The following is an 18,405-nucleotide window of genomic DNA, read 5'->3' on the forward strand; positions in this document are numbered from 1 at the left end:
CGGGCCTAGACCCTTCTTCTTCCTGCTCCTCTGATGCTGCTTGGCCTGCTGTGTTCATCCAGCTCTACACCTTGTTATGTCTGGAGTTTCAAGGGTTCTGTTGTGGCCACCAAAGTCAGGCCCGAGGCCCTGTGCATTTGCAAAGAGGAAGGTGATGCCTGTTTTAAAGCCCCCGACAACCCGTTCAGGAAACTGAAGCACGGGAGGCAGTGGTGATACGGATAGAGGGAAGGGAGAGCCGGTTGGGAACAGCTTCCCTGAGCATAGGTCACCAAAGTGAAGCCATGTATCAGTGACATCACCTCCCTGCCGCACACTTCTCCTGTAGGCCATGATTGGTCTCCCCACTCCAACACCTCCTCCTGCACTCTCCCCAACATTCCCTCCTGTAACCCCTTCACCCCCATCACCCCTTCTCTACTGCCACCCTTCCCACACTGAAGGAAAAACCAGCACAATTTGCAAATAGAAATCCCTACAGTATGGAAGCAGGCTATTTGGTCCATCAAGTCTGCACTGACCCTCGAAGCAGCATCCAACCCAGAACCAACCCCACACCATATCCCATAATCCTGCATTTCCCATGGCTAATCTACATAACCTGCACTTCCCAGGACACTATGGGCAACTTAGAGTGGCCAACACAACTAACTTGCACATCTTTGGACTGTGGGAGGAAACCGGAGCACCTGGAAAAACCCACGCAGACACAGGGAGAATGTGCAAACTCCACACAGACAGTCACCCAAGGGTGGAATTGAACTCGGTCCTGGCGCTGTGAGGCAGCAGTGCTAACTAACTACTGAGCCACTGTGCCACCCTGTGCTAGTCACCTACTGATAATGACACATACTGGTCTGACCACCTCAGAACAGTACGATCAGTATATTTACTTCCAAGTATTACTGGTTTTTCCCTCTGGGTGGCCCCCACCCTCCATATCCCTCACCCCCAACTTCCTCCTCTCCCTATTGCCTCTCCACCTCCCATTTCGTCTTCTGTGCCCCAACATCGCCATTCCCGCTCCTCGGTGTATCCCCCAATCCTCCTGAACCCACTTCTCTCCCCTACATCCCCTTTTACCCACTACACTCATCCAAGGCTTTTGCCAATAAATTCCCTCCACACTGATTCAGAGTGGTAGCAGTGTGCACCCTTTTGCCAGATGCAGTGTAACGACTCACTTAAGCTCCTTCGACAGCATCTTCCAAACTCGTGAGGCTCTACCATCTGGAAGGACAAGGGCAGCAGAACCATGGGAACATCAGCCCTCTATCCCCCCAGCCGCTCATCATCCTGAATTGGAAATAGATGGCTGTTCCTTCAATGGTGCCGGGTAAAAATCCCAGAACTCACTCCGTTCTAGTGCTGTGGGTGTCACTACAACCTACAGACTGCAGTGGTTCAAGATGGCAGCTCACAGACACCTTCTCCCCACAATCCACATGCAGACTCCAATGGTGAGAGGTTAAAATGTGCGACATTTCAGATACGAGACATGAACATGATGAACATGCCTTCCCTCTCGGTGGGGCTGGGGGGGTGGCTGTGTAAGGACCTGCAGCCAACATTTTGAAGAGGCATCAGGGAGATTTCCCCAGTGTTGATGGTCCTCACTTAATACGTGCTACATACATGGTCAGAGGCAGGGTACCCTTAACACTGAATTTTACACCGAAAACTGCAACTTTCAGCCCCTGGATAGATCTGCACTCAGTTAAAACCGGAAGTTTAAATTAGTATTCTGAAGTAACTACAAACATTCAGAGGTTTATATTTTAATTAGGTTGAAGTCTGAGACTCAAGTAGAATCAACCTGAAACCTACTCATTATTCATTTAAAAACAACTATTCATTATATCAATGGTGAGATTGGTTTGTGTTTGTACAGAGACTGTAGTGAATGCATCAGAACTGACGTAGTGATTGTAACAAGGTCAGCAGGTGAATGAATTCATAGAAAATGAATTCCCAAATTGGGACAGTTAATCTGGTCCAATCAGAGAGGCTTGGCTGACAGATATAAACAGGAGTGGCAGGAATTCTAGTCATTCGGATAGCTGGCTCTGTGGGAGTTGGGTTGGTGTTGAGGACTCGCCATATGGGAAATAAAGGGTGACTCGGTACCAGTCTCTGTGGAATTATTTCAGTTGAGTTTGACAAACTGATCTATTGGTCTGCATTGATTCCCCTATCGATTACAGTCACGTAGCAGTAAGGAGTCCAGGGCACACCCTTGATCTGAGTTACTTCAATCACCTTCAGCAGGGAAGATCCCAGGGAGATTGTAATGGTCCTCGACCCACTGAATAGAGAAGAGGTTAACAAAAAGCAAATGTGATCACTAACCAGCGACTCAAACTAAATTGCTACGAGTCTGGTGTGAGGGTGACGTTGAGCTTGAAGCACAGTTTAATTAAGTCAGGGCCTTTAGGATTGAAAGGGAGAATATTGGAAAATTGGAAAAGAATTGTGTAGTACGTTCAAACAAAATACATGGTGGAGCTCCCTCTTTGCAAGAATATGTTCTCTGTTTGTATAACACCTTCTAATTTCTCCCTGTGTTTCTCTACAAATCCCCTCCTCATTCTGGGGTACAATTCAAAGGATATGGCCCTCACTTTTGGGAACCTTGGATCAAATAGTTATCATTCATATGTATGAGCCCTGGCAGTGAGGTTCGATGAGCTGCCCCCCACAATGGGAATGGGGAGGGATGGTGGGAGGGGTGTAGAAGCAGGGCAGAAACTGAAAACGTCTGGCTCTACTCCAGCTCCTCTCAACTTAAAGAGACAGCTTCGTCGATGACTGGGACCCTTGTGTTTAGCGCAGTTACTCACTGGGGGAATCTGAGAATGTCTGACACAGCAATATTCAAATTCCATTTGCACTAGGCTAGCACAACAAATATCAAAGGAGGTGGATGGCAAAAAATATCTAAGCAAAGCATATTTCTCCAAGAAGAAAATTATTGAAGGCTTGCAAAAAGTGCCTACTCAGAGCTTATGTGATAAATAAAACCAGCAAGTCCGAGCATACCTGGTCTGACCGAATGTTTCAGATTGATCAGCACCTTCGGTGGTCTGTGATATCATTAGTTCAGTGTAGGTTGAGAATTGTAGTTACATTATACCTCACTGGGGCAGTCTGCTGGAAATCAAACCTTGATATTCCTGGAGTCGAGACTTAAAAATCCTAAGTCTCAAAGTATACAAAGTGCCCAATTTACATGCCTGATAGACTCAGGTTAATGGAAAACACTGACCATGTTTTTATACTTAAATAGGACTGCTTTTTTTCTTTACAAAAACATAGATTCTAGCCTCAGGTAAACAACTATGAGCTGTCAACGGAAAATTCGACTGGTTATAAAGGGCAGAAGGCTTAGGATCAAAGTCACAATTCACACAATCATTCATAAAACATAAGGAATCCGGTCAGTCAGAAAGGAAATCCATTCAAACTCATTAACACCCTCTCCTAAACATCTCACCCTGCCTGACCTGCAAAAGAAAATGGTGTTATGGTGGAGGGAAAAATAGAATGGGCAAACAGTTCAATTGCCCCAGTCTGTAAGGTTCACTGCCAGGATTTTTTGTTGTTCAATCTCTCATCTCCAGGCTGTTTTCACTTCTCCGTGGTAGGCACAGGTAATTTTAAAATTTTAATGGGATGTGGGTGTCGCTACTGCTTAACCCTTATCACCAAGAGAGCAGTTACAAGTCAAATATATTGTTCTGGATCTGAAGTCACATGTAGGCCAGACCAGGTAAGGATGGTAGATTTCCTTCACTAAAGGGCATTAATGAATCAGATTGGTTTTTACAACAATTGGCTAAGGTTCAATGGTCACCATTGAGCTAGCTTTTTAATTCATCATTTTTTTATTGAATTCAAATTTCACCAATGGCCATGATGCAGTTTGAATCCCTGTCCCTAGAACATTAGCCTAGGCTTCTGGATTAACAATGCACCACAGCCTCCCCTATTGGACTGATACGCTGCAAACTCTCTTAATTACTGGTAAAAGATCACAGCTTGCAGCTTTCTTCAGGTTTCATGCGTTTTACTGGAGAGAAAGACACACCTTCTGCGCCTTGCTGCAGCTCAAAGGCTTCTGCCAGCATCATTCACACCCACAAGCTGTTCAGCTGCCCAGGCGCCAATCAGATCATTGTTGTCAGGCGGATGGCTTTTGGCATCCACAATTTGTCACAATTCCACAAACCAATAAGCGACCCTGTTGTTAGTGGAATCTCACCTTGTACATGCTCTGGTGCTGCTCTGACTAGAAAACAGCCATTGGTCCATTGCTTAAACGTTGTGAATCAGCAGGTTAGGGCATACCCTGGATTGACCAGTTGACTCAGATTATTCAGCACCTTTGGAGGTCGATTAGTTAAGGGTAGCTTGAGGGATGTGATTACTATTACACCTCGCTATTACTCTATCCCTGTGGGAGTCAGGTAGCTCGCTGTTAAAAATCCTTGGTTTTTAAAATGACCCTTTTCCCCATTCAGATCAAAATCAAATACAAGAGAAAAATGAAAAGATGTTGTCTTCACGTTACTTACTGGGTTGTCGGGACGAAGCTTCTTGGACGGTGGTCCTCCATCCTCTGGGTGAAGCATATAATACAGGCGCACTTTGTTCGCATGCTTCTTGCTCTGGGAAAATAAGGAAGGGCAGAAGGCTTAGGATCAAAGTCACAATTTACACAATCATTATTAAAACATAAGGAATCCAGTCAGTGAGAAAGGAAACCCATTCAAATCCATTAACCCTGCCCCATCCACTGACACTGCAATCTGAAATTTAGAACAGCAGCAGGCCATTCGGCCCTTTGGACCTGCTTCACTGTTCAATAATTTCATGGCTGAGCTGATTGCTCCATATTCCTGCCTACTTCAATAACCTCTCGCTCACTTTCTTATCAAGAATCCAAGTACTCCTGCCTTAAAGTCATAGAGACGTAGAGATGTACAGCACGGAAACAGACCCTCTGGCCCAAATAATCCGTGTCGACCAGATATCCTAATTTAATCTAGTCCCATTTGTCAGCATTTGGCTCATATTCCTCTAAATCCTTCCTATTCATAGAATTGTATGAACCTCCACCACTTCCTCATACTAGACTCCACCACTTCCTCTGGCAGCTCGTTCTATACACGTACCATCCTCTGCGTGAAAAAGTTGCCCCTTAGGTCCCTTTTATGTCTTTCCCTTCTCACTTCAAACCTTTGCCTCTAGTTTTGGACTCCCCCATCCCAGGGAAAAGACCCCACCCATTTACCCTATCCATGCCCTTCCTGACTTTATAAACCTCTAAAGGTCACCCCCTCAGCCTCCGACACGATATCTGGTCAGCATGGACAAGTGGGACCGATGGTTCTGTTTCTGTACGTATATCTCTATGACTCTGTGACTCTGTGACTTCCTCTGGCAGCTCATTCCATACATGCACCACCCTCTGCATGAAAAAGTTGCCCCTCAGATCCCTTTTAAATCTTTCCCCTCTCACCTTAAACCTATGCCCTTTAGTTTTAGACTCCCCTACTCTGGGAAAAAGACCGTAGCTATTCACCCTATCCATGCCCTTCATAATTTTTAAACCTCTATAAGGTCATCCCCTCTGCCTCCGACGTTCCAGGGAAAACAGCCCCAGATTAAAGAGGTTCAAAGATCCTGCTTTGACCAGCTTTTTAAGTTGTGGAGAGGATGCTTCCATTTGTGGAAGAATCTAAAACTATGAGTCCCTGTTTAAAAAGAAGGAACTCACCCATTTAAGACAGAGATGAAATCTTCTTATTCTCAAGAGGTGGTGGAAACAGAGTCTTCCACTCATTTTTGCTCTGCCCAAGATCACAACAAGTTACAGAGCATTGTGAACTCAGCCCAGGCCATCACGCAAACCAGCCTTCCATCCATTAGCTCTGTATAACTTCCCGCTGCCTCGGAAAAGGAGCCAACATAATCAAAGACACCTCCCACCCCGGTTATACTCTCTTACACCATCTTCCATTGGACAGAAGATAAAGAAGTTTGAAAACATGTACCCAACAGATTCAAGAACATGATAACCTCGCTGTTTTCGGACTGATGAACAGACCTCTCATATATTAAAATTAATCTTTCTCTGCACCTTCTCTGTAGCTGTAACACTATATTCTACATTCTGGTCTATTACCCTGATGTGCTTATATAAGGTATGATTTGTCTGGATAGTACGCAAAACAATACTTTTCACTGTAACCCAGTACATGTGACAATAATAAATCAAATCAAAATTTTGAAAAGGAAGCAGATAGATTCTTGATTAGCAAGGGTGGAGGCGGGGTAAGGTTATTGACAAATGTTGAATAATCAGATCGGGCACAACCTTATTGATTAGCTGAGCGGCTTTGAGGGGCAGAAGGGCGTACACATGTTCCCAATTCATATATATGCATGTCCTTGCATTGCAACTGTGTGCTGAGTGTCAGGAGTCACATATAGGCCAGTAATGGATGACACAGTGAACATTACGTGCCAAGGCATTTTAAAACTGTGACTTTTTTTTTGCAGAATCTCCTAAAGGCACAATAAGAATCCTCTAAGTAAATATCAAAAGATTTAGAGTGAGTTTTGTCAGAGCCGAATTTTTTCAGGGAGACTGACACAGGGGTTACAATTGAGTCCTGGGCCCACACTCTGTGTGACCCTGCTGATACCCAGCTCTACTAACAGTAAAATGCCCTGATGGTGGGACTGCATTCAGGAGATGATCCAATGTGGGTCCTGGTGATTTCACTGCCATCACAGAATCCCTACAGTGTGGAAACAGGCCCTTCGGCCCAACAAGACCACACCGACCCTCAGACCATCCCATTCAGACCCACCCCCCTAAGCTACACATCCCTGAACACTATGGGCAATTTTGCATGGCCAATCCCCTAACCTGCACATCTTGGGACTGTGGGAGGAAACCAGAGCACCCGGAGGAAACCCACACAGACATGGGGAGAATGTGCAAACCCCACACAAACCGTCACCCGAGGGTGGAATCGAACCTGGGTTCCTGGCGCTCTGAGGCAGCAGCACTAACCACTGAGCCACCGTGCCGCCCAATCATACCTCTCACTCACTTTCCTGTCAGTCAGTAAAATCCAGGCCAATAAAATATTGGGATATCACAGTGAATTTTTAACTGGACTATTATAGAGAAAAAATAGGAGATTAACACCAGACAATAGAGATAACAGAGTTGGACGAGAGAACAGATAATAGTGCAGGCACGATAGGCTGAATGGCCTCTTTCTTCATCACAATAAATCTGTGATTTTATAGTGACTGGTTCAGCCCATTTAATAGGTGACATAAATCTAGATATAGATCCAAGAATCTTTCTACAATAAGTGGAAAATGTCAGGAAAATGCTTAAGTTGGTTCTTCGAAACACACTTTTTGTGTGTCATGAATTTACAAAAATAAAAATGATTCTTGTGGAACACTGTATTTGCAGCTGAAATCTATAAGGGTGTAAATCCTTTCATGTTACCCTGGAAACAGTGAGATATATTGACCTCACGACATAAGCATTATGAACTGCAAGGAATGGCCTGTCATAGTTGGCTAATGGTGCAATGAATAAATTATTTACAGCATATTATCCGAGACTTCTGAGAAGCAGAGCTCAAAGCTACGGTAGCAGTTCCACTGTGGATGTCTGGCCAGTTACACAGACAGCCAATTCTCCATCACCTACTGACTGCGTGAAGTTGAACAGCAAAACCAGACAGACCTCTTATTGAGACAACAAGGTGCAGAGCTGGATGAACACAGCAGGCCGAGCAGCATCATAGGAGCAGGAAGGCTGACGTTTCGGGCCTAGACCCTTCACCTCTTATTGCATCACTTCAACTGCTTGAGGTGAAAGGCAAAAGGTTGTGAGCTCAAGCCCCACCTTAGAGAATTGACCACACAAGCCCAGTGCTTGGTACAGGGCAGTGGGAATGCTGCACTGTTAAACATGACGCAGCGTTAAATTGGATGCCTGTTTGCCCCATCAGCTAGATGCAAAAGATGCCACCACCTGAAGAAGAGTAGGGATTTTTATACCTCAACCAACATTGCCAGAAAAGACGTCAACTGTCATTTTGGAGGAGATGAGTGTGTATAAATTGGCAGGTGTGTCTCCACATTACATCAATGAGCTCACTTCAAAGAGGTGCTCACTTTAGCTTTCCGATTCCCGAAGGGAATGTTCACCCACCAGTCCCATGTTCCCCCATTGCCCATTGTTTATAACACACTGGTCTGTCCCGACTCTGGGTGCGGAGTGGGCAATGTTGGTGGGGAAGTATTTAAATTGCAATGATCTCCCAGGCTGTCAGCAGAAACGCCAAGGTGACCTAGGTTTTAGTCTGGAAAACTCCGAGCGTTTCCCCAACCCTCCATTGAACAAGGCAAAGGGAATCCCCTTTGCGAAGTGACTGCCATCTGCTGGGCCACTGGCAGCATTACAGTGGAGGAATGAGAGTCGATCCATTCAACATAAGAGCGAACCCTCAACCTACATTTATGCAGCATGCTGAATGCCATAAAATGTTCCTCAGTACTCCACAGGGGCGATACAACATAAAATTAGACACCGAGCCACCTAAGATGAGCAAAGCTTGGTCAAAGAGGTAGGTTTTGAGGAGAGCATTAAGTGAAGGTGGCTTGGTAGCTAGCATTGCTGCCTCACAGTACCAGGGACCTGGGTTCAATTCCACCTTTGACTGACTGTCGGTGTGCAATTTGCATGCTCTCCCTGTAGGTTTCCTCCAGGTGCTCTGGTTTCCTTCCACAGTCCAAGGGCGTGTAGGTTAGGATGGATTGGCCGTGGTAAATTGCCCTGTAGTGTCCAGGGATTTGGTGGATTGGACTGTGTGGGAAATGCAGGTGATCTGGGTGAGCTGCTGTTAGGAAGGTTGGTGTGGGCTGAATGGCCTGCTCCTACACTGTAGGGATCCTGTGAAATCGGGAGAGAATGGTATTGAGGTGAAGTTTCACGTTGTAATTCTAGAATTTTGTGGCACCGCTGCCAATGGTGGAGCAATTAATATGAGGGATGCTCAATGAGCCAGAGTTAAACCTCCATTTATTCTCAGCTCCCTTCCAGGCCTCCCTGTTTTGGTAATGTTGCTGCTTCCCTTTCTGACCCACTTTGAAATTTCCTCCTTTTTCCCTTTCCTGAAACTTGTCGCTCTGATTATGTCTGGGTTCCATGACCTTTACCTTTCAACCAGCATCACTAGAAACCATGACAGTACAGTCAGAGGGAGTTTGCTGTACACCGACTGGCATTCCAGTGGTCACCATATTTCAGAGGTGCTTTGGGAAGTCTTGAGGCGGAAGGGCTATGTTTCTGGATTGCCTGGATTGCACTAATTTATCACAGAATGGAGTCAGGCTTGAAATAACTCCACAGAGGCTGGTATCCCATCACCAAGTGACCCTTTATTTACACAAGAACAGTCCTTGCCTTTAGTACTACCTCATTGAGGGTCAGCTCCCAGAGTGTCGGCATCTCTGACACTCCCCTTTCTCTGTCAGCCAGGGTTCCCTGATGGTACCAGATTCACTCAATGTGCAAGTGATTAGTTGGATGGTAATACTCCATTCCCCCAACAACCGGCTAGCTCCAAAGCCACAATGCAGCTTCTCTAATCCCTAATGTGCCCCAAGGCAGTCATGATGCAGTGGAAAGAGTCCTGCCTTTGGCCAGAAGCTCCAGGTTCAAAGCTCATCCCAGGGCTTATTGGTCAGAGAAAGCATGTCGGTAACATGGACATTCAGGTTAAAGGTGAACTTGTCAAGTCTGTCCAACATGTGACAATGGCAGGCAACAAGAGTGGGAGAGAGTCCTGGTCAACCAGGTGATAGAAAGAATATTGAAAGCACTGTCAGTTAATCATAACTTTAGGACTAGAATGTGCACAATGCCATGGCAGGGAGTGGACTACACTACTTTTTGGTTCATATAGATAGAAATGTCATAGAATCTCTACAGTGTGGAAGCAGGCCATTTAATCCATACTGCCCATCGCACCCTTTCCCTGTAGCCTTGGCATTTCCCCATGACCAATCCACCTAATACTGCACATTGTTGGACTGTGGGAGGAAACCAGAACATCCAGAAGAAACCAACACAAACACAAGGAGAATGTGCAAACTCCACACAGACAGTCGCCCAAGGGCGGAATCAAACCGGGTCCCTGGCACTGTGAGGCAGCAGAGCTAACTGCTGTGCCACATGCCACCCCATATGGTAGACTGATGCCAATCAATGGGGCTTTGAACCCCATTCTGCCTGTGGTGGATTTGAGATCTGCCCTTTGTCCTACCTTTGGTGTTGAGGTTCAGACCTACTGGGAGAAAATCGAAGAAGATGACTGTCTACTCAAGGCAGCAGTAAGACAATGCTAACCAGGAAATCTCAGCTAGTGTCCTTTATCCCAGTCTCTAACATTTCAGTGCACAACTATGCTGCACCAAACGTGTTGAAAATGAGTTAAAACACCATTTCTTCTCATCATGCATTCTCAAATAAATTACTTTTTCAACTGATAGTAGGAACTGCAGATGCTGGAGAATCTGAGACAACAAGGTGTAGAGCTGGATGAACACAGCAGGCCGAGCAGCATCAGAGCAGCAGGAAGGCTGACGTTTCGGGCCCAGACCCTTCTTTTTCTACTTTTTTAAGTGGCAGTTTACATTACAATTATTTGCTTCTTGTTTTATAAACAATTTGACATTAACTGAACAATAAAAACTTTTATGAAGCACTTAATGGCAAGTATTTAGTAAAACAGCCCAAAACTGATGTTCGCCAATTTTTCCGTAGCTACATTGAGTTTTTGGCAGGACACTGAAAAAGCATCTCAGTGAAGAGACAAATCAGAGTTTGGGAGTGCAGGATGTAGGGAGAGAGCGAGAAACAGAAGGTGGAAGTGAGAGACAGAGAACAAAACACTGCAGATACAACAGAAGAAGTGAAGGATTTGCATTTTTCAAGTCCATGGGATGCCCCAAAACACCTTACAGCCAATTAAATGCAGTTACTGTTGCACACAGCAAGATCCCATAAACAATGACTGGATAGCCCAATTTGTGATATTGCTTGAGGTATAAATATTGACCAGGATACTGGGAGGAATTTCCATGCTGCTCTTCAAAATACTGCCATGAGATCTTTTACTTCTACCTGACAATGCAGATGGGGATTTGGATTTCAGGTCTCCTCTTAGAAACTGCGCCTCTAACAATCCAGCACTCCCTCAGCACTGCATTGGAGTGTCAGAATAGAGTTTCATGTTTAAGTCTTTGGAATAGAACTTAAATCCACAATCTTTTATTCTATTCATTCATGGGATGTGGGTGGTGGTGGCTAGGTCAGCATTTATTACCCATCTCTAATTGCTCAGAGGGCAGTTCGAGTGACATTGCTGTGGGTCTACAATCACATATAAGACCAGGTAGAAATGTTAGTTTCCTTCCATAAGGGAATATGAATGAACCCAATGGGTTTTTCCTGATAACCAGCAATGGTTTCACAATCATCGTACTCTTTTATGTCTTAATTATTGTTGAATTCAAATCCCACCATCTGCCACTGCAGGATTTGAACACAGCTCCCCAGAACATTACATGGGTCTCTGGCTGAATCGTTTAGCAATAATACAACTCGGCCATCCCTGTCCCTCAGTCTAACTCAGAGTGCTACCAATGGAGCCTTGTACATATGATCGGAGCAAGGTAAAGGCAGAAGCAGAAGAGAGGGAAAGAAAAGCGAATATGAGAAAAGAGTGAAAGATGCTGGAAAAGATTGGGGGTACCTTATATAACATTCAAGAAGTATTTAAATGTACACCAGCAAAGCCAAGGCATACAAAGCGATGGTCCAAATGTTGGAAAACAGGATTAAAATAGTTAGGTTCTTGTTTTTAACAGGCACAGACTTGATGGACAGAAGGGCCTTTTTGCTGTGCTGTAGAACTCTGTGGCTCTATCACTGTTACGTGTGATTGTGACACATTTTTAGCTATTTATTAATCGATCTGGTGAGGCTCGCTTATTCTGATACTTCGATCAACCACAGATTTAATTCATCCTTCAGTCCGCAACTTTCATTCCACAGTTACCAATAAGTACATAGCAAGCTGCCAGAAACAGCAATGTGATAATAACCAGACAAAACCTGTTTCTCAGCGTTGCTGACTGAGGGATAACTGTTTTCCCTTGCATACTAGGGGCGACTTCTCTGTTTTTCTTCATTAATTGTACAAGCAGATCTTTGTCTCTAAACCTGGCAGCCTCCTGACTTGAAATGATATCATCGTTCCTTCACGGTCGGTGGGTCAAAATCCTGGAATTTCCTCCCCAGTAGCACTGGACGCACCCATCTGCAAAACCTTCACCTCATCAGGTCAAGAGGCAGATCATCACCACCTTCCCGAGGGCAATTAGGGACAAATGCTGGCCCAGCCAGTAATGCCTACTTCCTGTGGTCGAATTTAACATCTCATCCAAAAAAAACCCTCCATATTCCTCCAAAGATTGCTAGTCTTTGTACTCAGCTCTCTGGCCTTATTATTCCTATCTTCACTGAGCTGAAGTGGTTTGTATTCTTTGACATTCACTTCAAAATTGCAGGATTTGTTTGCAAATCCAAGGGCTCTCAACATGCGTCTGACTTGACACTGTAGTCGTCCAGAAATAGTATTAACCTGACTACATTCAGAAGAATCTTGAGTCAGAGGTTGAGAGTTCAAGCCTCACTCCACAAAATTGAACCAATGGTTCAGAAAGACAATTCAGAGCAGTATGAAGGGAGTGCTGCACTGTTAGAGGAGCCACCCTTCAGATGAGATGCTAACCCAGTATGTACATGCCGTCAGGAGAAGATCCCTGGCCATTATTCTGAAGAAGACTAGGAGTTTCCCTCCCAGTGTCCTGGCCAACATTCATCCCTCAGATAACAACATTTAAACATACGACTTGATTATTACCACGTTGGGAGCTTGTGAGAGTCATAGCTTGTGGCTGTCATGCTTTCCTACATTACAACAGTGACTACACATCAAAGGAATTTAATTTGCTGTGTGTGTATGTGCATGATGTGCACGTCCAATTCTCTTGTTTCAAATGGGTCCTGAACAGAGATACCTGGAGCACGGACAGATACATGATGAGTAAAACTAAGGTAAAGTCTGCAGTGTCATTGGAGAGAGGTGGCTGGTGGTGAGTTTAACCTAAGGGTCACTGTGTCTTAGACAAGGTTAACAAGATTGGGCTTTCATGGTGACCTCAGCCAGTTTAGGGGGATTGAACCCATGCTCTTGGTATCACTCTGCATTAAAAAAGGAGCCAATAGAGTTAACCACCACCTGCAATGGGAACATGCTTACCAGGAGATTGTCCAGGCCACAGGGAGCTTGAAACTCCCTCAACCTGAGCTCGAACGGTTTGCAAACAGCAGCCACATCATACACAAGAGAAAATCCTTTCCTCCCAAAACAATAAAATGATCTCACCCATTGGAAAACAAAATACCTGGCTTTATCCTATTGCCAATAAACTGAGAAACTACTGATAAAATAATTGGGCAGTATCTGAAAGTCTAATAAACTTATGCAGAGTAATGGGTCAGACCATCTAATGACACAACGTCGTTCTTTCTCTTTGCCTTACTTTTCTGTACAGTTGTGGAATTTTTTTTCTTTCTAGCTCTAAACATTGCGACTCTCGGCCATTTCTGGCATGAGAACGTTGACATGAAACATGAACTCTGTTTCTCTCTGCACAAATGCTGCCCAGCTCACTGGGCATTTCCTGAGTGTTGGCTGGAAAGTGCTTTGGGATATGCTGTGGTGAAGAAAGGTGCTACAGAAATTTAAATTCATTCTCATTTGGTGGCTCAGGTTAGCAGTGCTGCCCCAAAGTGCCAGGAACCCAGGTTCAATTCCAGCCTCAGGTGCCTGTCTGTGTAGAGTTTGCACATTCTTCCCGTGTCTGTGTGGGTTTCCTCTGGGTGCTCTGGTTTCCTCCCACAGTCCAAAGATGTGCAGATTAGATGGATTGACCATGCTACATTGCCCATAGTGTTCAGGGATGTGCGGGCTAGGCCATGGGAATTATGGGGATAGGGTGGGGACCTGGGTCTGGGTGGGATGCTCTTTGGAGGGTCGGTGTAGACTCAATGGGCCGAACGGCCTCTTTCCGCTGTAGCAACTCTATGATTCATTCATTTTTCCAGCATTTCCTGTTCAATTTAGATGCTACACTAATATAACAAATTCACTAATTCATTAATGTGAACGTCAGAGATGGTAAGGGGTTTTGTCAGTATGCCTGGGTACATGAATCAGCAACAGGAGTAGGCCAATCACTATTCTGCTCCACCATTCAATAAGATCGTGGCTGACCAGATTGTGGCCTCAAATCCACATTTCTGCCTACCTCTGACAGCCTTTCACACTGCCTTTTACTGAGAATCTATCCACCTCTGCCTTAAAAATATTCAAACACTCTGCTTTCAACACCATGTCAGGAAAAGAGTTCCAAAGACTCATGAGCTTCTGACCAAAACGTGCACTTAATCTCTGTTCTAAACCCTCGTGCTACATTCTCAAACAACAAGGAACATCTGTACATTTTGACAGAAAATTTACAAAGAAACTTTCAGGAACTAGAACATTTGTCAAATGAAAAGTATCAAGTAGTTACTCTTCCATTTTGGACAGACAGAGTTTCTCATTATAAGAAAATATACAGAACACCTGAGACTTAGCTCTGCATTCAACCTGCAATCTATCTGATATGTTGAATGCTACAGTTTTGAGGAAGCTTTAATCTGTATTTTAACCCTGTGCTGTCCCCGTCTTGGAAGTATTTGATGGGGACAGTGTAAAGGGAACTTTACTTTTTATCTAACCCCATGCTGTACCTGTTCTGAGAGTGTTTGATGGGGACAGTGTAGAGTGTGCTTTACAGTATACCTAACTCCGTGCTGTACCGGTCCTTGGAATGTTTGAGGGGTACGGTGTAAAGGGAGCTTTACTCTGTACCTGACTCTATGCTGTACCTGTCCTTGGAGTGTTTAATGAGGACAGTGTAGAGTGAGCTTTAGTCTATATCTAATTCCATGCTGTACCTGTCCTGGGAGTGTTTGATGGGGGCAGTGTACAGGGAGCTTTACTCTGTACCTGACTCTATGCTGTACCTATCCTGAGAGTGTTTGATGGAGACAGTGTAAAGTGAGTTTTACTCTGTATCTAACCCCCTGTTGTACCTGTCCTTGGAGTGTTTAATGAGCACAGCGTAGTGGGAGCTTTAGTCTATATCTAACACTGTGCTGACCCTGTCCGAGGAATGTCTGAAACGTTCTTGGAGCTCTCATCCTAATTCAGGAAAGCTAATCTCTTCTGCTCACGGAGAACCATAACTGCTAAAGATATTCTTCTTCCACTGATTACAAGGAAAATGAAATATGAAAGGGCAGCTGTTGGACTTACAAGCACCCTGGGATCTCCAATGTACTTTTGAATGCTCACCTCAAACAGCTCACCTTTTGACAACGAGCACACCGTTCTGTGTATATTAAGGGCTTGTGATCTGTCTCAATATGTTTTGATCATACCCCTGACTGCCAACATCTCTCCAATGTTGACACGTGCAACTTTAATGGGCTAATCGGCCATTGGGTGTGGGTTTCCTGCACTCAATACCTGACATTGACTTTGAATATGTGACAAAGCCTTTTGGCTCCTGGGAACTTTGACCCTCAGTTGGTAGCTTTCCCCTGCTTGAGATAAAAGCATGTGACTTCATGCTCCGCTGCAAAGTGTTGACCATAAAGTCCAGGCTGACATCGTACTGTAGTACCGAGGAACTCCTTCACTGTCCTTTAGATAAGCTGTGAACCAGTGCCTCACCTGACCTCTCAGGTGAAGATATAACATTCTGTGCCACTATCAAAGATGAGCAGGACTGTCCTGGCCAACACCTGATTACAAAGCTCATCTGCAGTATCCCATTATCCTCTGTGGGAGACAACAAGGTGCAGGGCTGGATGAACACAGCAGGCCAAGCAGCATCATAGGAGCAGAGAGGCTGTGGGAATTTGCTTTGTGCAGATTGGCTGGCACATTACCTGTATTACAAGAGTGATGACACTTCAACAAGTACTTTAATGGCTCTGAACTGCTTTAGGACACCAAGAGGTCATGAAAAGCAACGATATAAATACAAACTCTTTCTATCCTTTCTTCCATCCAGTTAGGGTTTGGGTTTTGTATTGTCTATTTTTAATTCCCAAGCAACTGGAGGGAGACCCCACTCTCTCTTGACCAGTGAAACGGCCTGATAAAAGGATTTAATCTTTTGGGGAAGGGTCGCGGGTTAGGGGTGGGTGATAGAGTGCCAACGTTCGTTACCTCGTAATGTGCTACTCTCTGGGACTCAGAGATTAACTGTGCATTGCAGATGTTACAGTAGCTGTCTGTGAACAACTCCGTTTCACCTGTCCCCGCAGATTTCATCTGCAAAAGAGAGAAAGAAAGATACACAGACAGATGTAAGACGCCTGGAGCGACATTGGCAGCTGGAGTCTGAAATAAATAGTCCATTCAAAATAATTGAATGGACCCCAGCGAGACTGTGCATTTCATTTAGAAAAATCAGAAAAGTTGTTAGGAACGGAGAAAAGACCAGATATCCAGACAAAACATGTCTCTTAATTCTATCCCTTTCTGGCTGCAGAAGCAAATTAATTGTCACTTTGATTATACTGTCCACTCCGATGTGTTCCCCCATGGCCTCCACTGCCTTTAAACGATGGAAAAATAACTCCTTTCACTCACAACATTTGACACCTTGTGCCTGCTGTATTCAGGTACTGACAACAATTAGGATTCCACTGGAAAGTTAATTCTTCTTTTGTTACGAACTGTTGTGTTCAGGTTGCGCCTCTTTTAGTTTGATTTAAAGATGCTTCTTCCATCGATATTCCTGTTGTTTACAAATCCAATCAGGAATTCGGGAGAAATGCTTGAAATAGCTGCACAGAGGCCGGGTTCTGTCACAAAATCACCCTTTAATTTACGAGTGCACAGTACCACTGACCGTGGCCCAGCCAGCTCGGAGTCGATCCTCAACTGAGGGGATTCTAATCTCCTGGTTGTATTGGTCAGCCAGGGGCTTTCCTGATTGGACCAGGTTGACAACCCCAATCAAGAACATTTGTAGTCAATGAGATCCACCTGGACCCAATCACTACATACCTTTACTTTTAGAATGTGAACACACTCCCACAGGGAGCAGTTGATGCATTTGAGGAGATTCTAGATAAATGCACGAGGGAGAAAGGAATCTCAATAGTAATTAGGGATGGGCAATAAATGTTAGGCTTGCCAGTGATGCTCACATCCTGTAAATGAATTTAAAAAAAAGGAAATGCTGACTGCCTTGGATGAAGATGGGTGAGAGGAGACTATAAAAACAAGCACAGTGCAGTGGGGCTGAATGGCCACTTTCTGTGCTATATATCCTACGTAATACTATTTTATATTAATGACACATTCACACGGGCATCTTTTGCTTTGTGTATTGATACAGGCGGCACGGTGGCTCAGTGGTTGGCACTGCTGCCTCACAGCGCCAGGCTTCGATTCCACCCTCGGGTGACGGTCTGTGTGGAGTTTGCACATTCTCCCAGTGTCTGCGTGGGTTTCTTCTGGGTGCTCTGGTTTCCTCCCACAGTCCAAAGATGCGCAGGCTAGGTGGATTGGTCATGCTAAATTGCACATTGTGTCCAGGGATGCACAAGCTAGGTAGGTTAGCCATGGAAAATGCAGGGTTACAGGGATAAAGGAGGGGAGTGGGTCTGGATGAGATACTCCTTGGAGGGTTGGCGTGTACTTCATGGGCTGAATGGCCTGCTACGTGTTTAGATTCTAAACAGACTGATGAAGGAAAGGCTTGGCTTCTTTATCAAACTGTTTATTGTACTTTAATCACAAATATTGTGACACGCCAGGCTCTAATCAAATCTGTTACAATATATGAAACCTGGGCTTCAGGAGTTAAATTATGAGGATAGATTATACAATTTAGGCCTGTTTCCTCCAGAATTTACAAGGGCAAGGGGTGATCTGATTGGAGTCTTCAGGTTATTACCGGGGAAAGACAGGGTAGTTAAAGATAAACTATTTCCATTGATTGGGGATTCTAGAACTCGGGGCAAAATCTAAAAATTAGGGCCAGACAGTACAGGAGAGATAACGAGGTGTAGAGCTGGATGAACACAGCAGGCCAAGCAGCATCAGAGGAGCAGGAAGAAGAAGGGTCTAGGCCCGAAACGTCAGCCTTCCTGCTCCTCTGATG

At 44.8% G+C, this 18,405-nt stretch overlaps 1 protein-coding gene across 1 annotated transcript in view; it reads right to left on the bottom strand.

The window, feature by feature from the left end:
• LOC109913141 (zinc finger matrin-type protein 4-like) overlaps positions 1-16,571 on the bottom strand; it is a 215,192-nt gene extending 198,621 nt beyond the window's left edge. The window contains exons 1-2 of the mRNA XM_048608978.1: positions 16,458-16,571; positions 4,575-4,667 (exon numbers count right to left, since the gene is read on the bottom strand). Coding sequence (XP_048464935.1) covers positions 4,575-4,667; positions 16,458-16,562 — 198 coding nt within the window. The 5' untranslated portion in view covers positions 16,563-16,571. The remainder of the gene's footprint in view (positions 1-4,574; positions 4,668-16,457) is intronic.
• Between the last annotated feature and the right edge of the window lie 1,834 nt (positions 16,572-18,405).

This window comes from Rhincodon typus, chromosome 20, assembly GCF_021869965.1.
Source record: "Rhincodon typus isolate 14 chromosome 20, sRhiTyp1.1, whole genome shotgun sequence".
Taxonomy (NCBI): Eukaryota; Metazoa; Chordata; class Chondrichthyes; order Orectolobiformes; family Rhincodontidae; genus Rhincodon; species Rhincodon typus.